At 45.3% G+C, this 6,116-nt stretch overlaps 1 protein-coding gene across 4 annotated transcripts; it reads right to left on the reverse strand.

Annotated features, from left to right (window-relative positions):
* Window positions 1-1,569: 1,569 nt before the first annotated feature.
* LOC109378655 (leukocyte immunoglobulin-like receptor subfamily A member 5) lies at window positions 1,570-5,730 on the reverse strand. Of its 4 annotated transcripts, none has more exons than XM_019634969.1 (7): window positions 5,399-5,730; window positions 5,057-5,279; window positions 4,869-4,904; window positions 4,398-4,682; window positions 3,958-4,254; window positions 2,705-2,749; window positions 1,570-2,566 (listed from the first exon to the last, which is right to left on the reverse strand). In XM_019634969.1, the coding sequence occupies exons 2-7, from the start codon at window positions 5,088-5,090 to the stop codon at window positions 2,430-2,432; spliced, it is 834 nt and encodes a 277-aa protein (XP_019490514.1). In that variant the 5' UTR covers window positions 5,091-5,279; window positions 5,399-5,730; the 3' UTR covers window positions 1,570-2,429. The 4 variants fall into 4 exon arrangements, with proteins under 4 accessions (XP_019490514.1, XP_019490513.1, XP_019490510.1 ...); XM_019634968.1 differs by having other exon boundaries at window positions 1,571-2,566; window positions 2,705-2,755; window positions 5,057-5,189; XM_019634965.1 differs by having other exon boundaries at window positions 1,571-2,566; window positions 2,705-2,755.
* Window positions 5,731-6,116: the final 386 nt, after the last annotated feature.

The following is a 6,116-nucleotide window of genomic DNA, read 5'->3' on the forward strand; positions in this document are numbered from 1 at the left end:
AAATTGGTAGTCACAAAATAGTCACAGGAATGTGAAATACAGCATGGGGAGAATAATCAATAATGTTGGAAAGACTATGTAGGGTGTCAGATGGGTACTGGACTTAGGGGAATCACTTCATAGATTATATAAACACCTAACCACTATGCTGTACACCTGAAACTAATATAAAATCATATTGAATGTCAACACTAACTAAACACACACACACGCGCGCGCACACACACACACACACACACAGTCTGACAATTAAGTTTGTGAACTTGTTGCAACAATGTTGCTAAGCTTTTTTGATATCAGAGGGATTATGCATTATGAATTTGTACCAACAGACAAACAGTTATCGAAATTTACTATTTGGAAGTGCTAAAAAGGCTACATGAAAAAGTTAGACTAAAACAACCTGAGCTTTTCACTAACAATTCATGGTTCTTGCATCATTGCACAACAATGCACCAGCTCACACGGCACTGTCAGTGAGGGAGAGTTTAACCCCTAAACAAATAACTGTATTGGAACACCCTCTCTGCTCACCTGATCTGACCCCCAATGACTTCTTTCTTTACTCGAAAATAAAGGAAATATTGAACGGAAGACATTTTGATGACATTCAGAACATCAAGGATAATATGATAACAGCTCTGATGGCCATTCCAGAAAGAATGCTTTGAAGGGTGGACTAGGCGCTGGCGTCAGTGCATAGCTTCTCAAGGGGAGTACTTTGAAGGTGACCATAGTGATATTCAGCAATGAAGTATGTAGTACTTTTTCTAGGGTGAGTTCACGAACTTAATTGTCCAACCTCGTGTGTACAGTCACAGGATGGAAAGTACAGCATAGAGAATATAGTCAACAGTACTGCAATAGTTATGTATGATGTCAAAGGGGTAGTAGACTCAGGGGGTTATCACTTTGTGAGGGGTGTAAATATCTAATAATCATGTTGGTTTTTACACCTGAAACTACTAAAATAAATAAATAGAAAAATACATAAAAAGAATATAAAATATCTAGTGCAATTATGGTGTTAAATGCTATTTAGTTATTAATAAGCAATTACTATAAGCAAGTTAAAATGTGATTGAAAACAAATGTTTTTTAAAAAAATTATCAAATAATACTTACAAAATAGTCATGGGGTGTAAAATAAAGCATTGGGAATATAGTCAATAATATGGTGATAACTACATATAGTGCCAGGTGGGTATAAGACTAGTCAGGGGGAGTCACTTCTTAGAATATATAAATGTCTAACCACTATGCTGTACACCTGAAACATATAAAGTAATATTGAATGTCAACAGTAATTGAAAATTTTTAAAAAGGGGAGGAGGTGTAAGGGAATAAGAGGTTCATATTTACAGGTATAAGAAAACTAAGTCATGGGGATGTAATGTACAGTGTAGGGAATACACTCAATAATATTGTGATAGCATGGCATGGTGTCAGGTGGTTGCTGGACTTTTATCATGGTGATTGCTCTTTTAGATATATAAATGTTGAATAACTATGGCAGACACCTGAAACTAATATAATATTGTATGTAGCTATATTTTAATAAAAATATTTTTTAAAATAGTGAAGGTGAAAATTTGACCATTGAGTTAATTGCTAAGCACTAAGGCATTTAGGGAATCTCTGACCTGGTGAGAGTCCTGCCTGCCATAAAACTTATCGAGGACCTGGTGCAACTTCTAAGGTATAGGGATCTATAGGGAGTCATGTCCTTTTTAGTTGCATTTCTTTTATTGATGTAAAATCCACATAACATAATGTCAACCCTTTTAATGTATACAATGAACTGGAATTTTGTAAATTCACGATGTTGCACCACCACTTCTATTAGTTCCAAGAGGTTTTCATGACCCCAGAAGAAACTGCAAGGTAGTAAGTCTCCATTTTATCCTCCCATTGAGCCCCTGAGTCTGCTTCCTGTTTCAGTGATTTCCTTTTGGATAATTTCTATAAATGGAATCACACAAAATGTGATCGTTTCTGTCTGTCTTCTGTTAGGTAGCTACATGTTTTCGATGTTCACCCACATTGTAGCAGGTACCAGTGCTTTGTTCTTCATGGCTGGATAAAAGTGTTATGGAGACACCAGCTTCTGTTTATATGAAAGCTGTCCAGGATGAGGGTGTGTATAGATGTGGTTCCAAACCTGCCATGTGGGATGGACCCTCACATCACAGGTTGAGAACTGAAGGGCAGTCAGTCAAGGAGAGTCAGCGGTGGCAGGAAGAGACAGCACCACGTTTAATGGAGGAAGAGTCCTCTACAGTGACACGCACATGTTTCCTGTCCCAACCACGTCTCCTCCCCGGGTCAATTCCCTGACGTATGGTCCAAATGTTCTTTCACACCTCCTGGGTCATCAGATGAGCCCCAAGTCTGCACCACTCTGAACGGTGTGTTGTTCCCTACTGTGGTCACCTCCTGGATGCATTGTGGGTCCTTAACGGGTCACGTGGAGCCTGAAACAGCAGCACCCCGAGGATCACCAGGATCACGCCAGCCACACCCATCCGGATGAGATTCCCCACTGTGTAGTCCTGGGGATGGGAGGCTGGGAATTGTGGACAGAGAAGTCAGATCAGATCAAAACCACCCAGGATCCTGGATGTCCACCCAGGACACCCGCCTCCCCTTGACAAAACATGACCCTCAGAGCCCAGCCACACAGCTGAGGATTTCTCCTACTCACCACTCTTGGGGTCTGACTTGTTTTGTGATGGGCTGATGGTGTCAGCTGCTCCTGAGAATCATAAAAAGAAGGTGTGAGAGAACCTAGGCCCAGCTTGTCCCTCTGTGCTCAGTTCTAATATCCCACTTCTCACAGCATAAGTTCTGTGTTGCCCTTAGAGAACCCTCTCACTGCTGTAGCCACGTTCCCTCTAGGCTCCTCATTGTATTCTCCCAGCTCCTGTATCATGCGAGTTCAGATCTCATTTCTGAGTTCCAGTGGGACATATTTTGGTGGTTCCCCAAGACCAGAACAATTTTCTCTCCAATGCAGTTGAGCAACTCTCTGATCTCTGTTCACTCTGGGATTTAGGACCATGATGCTTAATCCCTTGGAAATGAGAATATCCACTTATTTAACAGCTGAGGACTCAGGGTCCTGGGAGGAGAGGCTGGAGTGAGGGGCTCCTGATGTCAGGAGCACACAGGGTACAAACTAGGGGCTGGGTCGCCTTTCCATCTGAGCTCAGCCAGTTCACTTGATGTTTCATCATCTATCTAAACTCTCACTAATAATTCTTCATGTAGTTAGGAATACCTAAGAAAAGGTGTATTTATATATATTTTACATATATACACATATATACATACATGGACACATTTATACATATAAACACACACAAATATAGGCATATTTTTCCAAATGCTGGTGTTGAGTCAGTAACTAATTAAGAGAGTATTTCTGATTTTCTGAAGAAGGAAGGAGCATGAATGTAGTTAAGCAGACCAATAGCAGCCATGTAAACCCATACCAGATGCAATATAGTAGTTAGATAGATGGATAAATGTTTTAAACTAAGGATTATATAATGTTTATACATATAATATATGTATACACATATGCATATAATGATATGATATATAAGTGAAACTCTAGATCTATGTAACCTAACTGTAGATAAGTGTGTGTGCATATATAGACAAAGGGAAGAATTCAATAGGCAAGAAGGAGGCAGGTCTTTTCTGAGCTGTGTTGTCAGTGAAGGTCATCTTTGGAGGTGACAGTTAAGCCGATTTCTGAAAAAGGAGGACAAGCCTGGAGCAGCTCCGTGAAGATGTGTCACTCTTCCTGAGCCTCCTGCTCCCACTGTTTCCACTTTCTGTGTCCCTGGTCCAAGAATCTTTGGACCCCTTGGCCCATCATCCCACCAGGGGCTCCCCTGAGGATGTTCCTCAGGCCCTAAGTATTCATGGGCAAGGATGGAATTTCCTTACCTGAGACCAGGAGCTCTAGAGTGTCACTGGGGTGTGAGCACCTCCGGGAGGGGTAACAGCCATAGCATCTGAACATCCACCTGTGGCTGGGGGTCACGGGGCCCACAGGGAACAGGGCCTGGAAATCTCCACTGGGCTGTTGCTGTGAGGCCAGGGCCCGGAAGGGCCTGTGTTCTCCGTCCTTAGTCAGAATGAACCTGCCAAATCCCTCCTGTGAGCCACACAGAAGGGTCACGTTCCCTCCTGATGTCATGACAGGGCTCGGCAGGGCTGAAAGGTGGGGTTTGCTGTAGACGCCTAGGAAAGAAGGAGGCAGTATATTAAATGGGGCTCTCACCTCCCTCACAACCCCAAAGCCAGATGTGAGGGGGAGACACCCTGAGAGCAGAACCCCTTCCTGAGGGCACAGCCAGAGACTTGGACCCTGAGTGTCCTCTCACCTGTCACCACCAACTCCAGGGGTTCACTGAGCTCTGACCAGCCAGCAGGGCTGAAATAGTAACAGTAATATCTCCCTGCAGTGCGCTCTGTCATGCGCCTGATGGGGAACTTGGCGTGGTCCTCGGTCTTCAGTGGGTTCTGTCTGTCCCAGGGTGCTGTGCTTCCCTCTTTATCCACACGGAACTCCTGGGCCTTCAGGGTCCCTCGACACCAGATGGTCACAGGGCTCCCCCGAAGGATCACAGAGCCTGGCTCAGCCCAGATGGTGGGTTTGGGGAGGATCCCTGGAAGGAATCAGAGGCTGAGCCACAAAACAGTCTCCACACCCAGTTCCCTGCTCTCAGTAACAACCCTCCCATATGTCCCCCATCTGGCAGCCCAGAATGGCTGTTCTCCATTCTCAGCTGTCCAGGGGTGTCCCCTTATCCCCAGTGAGGAGTGGAACCTGGGGCACCTGGGGACAGACTCACCTGCCTGCACTCGTGTCCTTTGCCCCACGCTCAGTCCTGTAAATGAGTGAGAGATTTGCCCCTGACTCCTCAGCAGAGCCTTCATCCCCAGGAGCCTCCTGAGTCCTGGGGTCTCCTGACTGACTGAGGCCTGGCTGGTGAGTGGGGTCCCTCCCAGACCAGGGCTTCCCTCTCTTCCCCAATCTCACCGAGGCAGAGCAGGGCCATGAGGGTGGGGGTCATTGTGTCTCCTTCCTCTAGTCTCCGTTGTGCAGATAGAGAAGACTATGGTGCCGGGCAGGATGGACAGACACACAGGGTGTGGCTACTGGGAGGCTTGTCCTGCTTGTTATCATGTTAGGAGCCCCACAGGAAAAGGAACAACCCCACCTCAGGAGCCTTGTTCCCAGGATGGAGCAGCAAATAGACATCCTGAAATGACCGCTGGAGGTGAGAGAGACCAAAGGCACATCCTTCCCTCTCAGAGCCTCCCCCATGGGGTCTCCTTCATTCTCAGCCCTTCCATCAACACCTCCCTGTGGGGCACTCACCGTAGATAGTGGTCACCCAGGCCCTTGGAGAAACTTCGGGAAGACGCAGTTTCTGCAGCAGTGCTCAGATCAGCAGAGATACCTGACTCCACAGTCAGATAGCTGTGTCACTGTGACAATGAGCACAAAAGAGAAGTGCGGGGAAATAAGGGAAGGAAATGCAACCCTTCTCTTAGCCAGAGTGTGGCTTTCTTTCTATCACAGTCCCCTTCACGAACGTCTCTTTTTTCTTGCAATAGCATCCACCTCCACCTTCCTGTGAACAAGCCTCTGAGTCATTCCTGATACTCAGTTCCCCTTGTTCCTTTGGAAGAGCTGTCCCCTCATCCTGTGGTCCTTTCTTCAGCTTTAGGAGACAAGGAGTGGTTAGTGTACTAATTTTGGGAACAAAGGTGGTTCTTATTTATCTATTTCTCCTTCATCCACTACCCTTGTGACTTGCGCAGTAATGTCCAATCTCTGAGCCTCAGTTTCCCCATCTGAAGCATGTTGTAATGAATCTCACTCCTTAGAGTGGTTGTGAGATTAGTTTTGCCCAGGAGGTGAAAGGATCAATCTTCTGTTTATTTCTAGACCTGATTAAAACATGTGGGATGATACACAAGAGAATCAAGTTATCTGACTCCACAGTCAAGATGGATGATAGCTGTGCTCTCTCAAGAGTCCCCATCTGCTCCTAATGCTGAGAAATGCTATTTATGATATTTCTGAAATATGT

The sequence above is a fragment of the Hipposideros armiger genome, unplaced genomic scaffold (assembly GCF_001890085.2).
Source record: "Hipposideros armiger isolate ML-2016 unplaced genomic scaffold, ASM189008v1 scaffold_2378, whole genome shotgun sequence".
In the NCBI taxonomy this organism is placed as follows: Eukaryota; Metazoa; Chordata; class Mammalia; order Chiroptera; family Hipposideridae; genus Hipposideros; species Hipposideros armiger.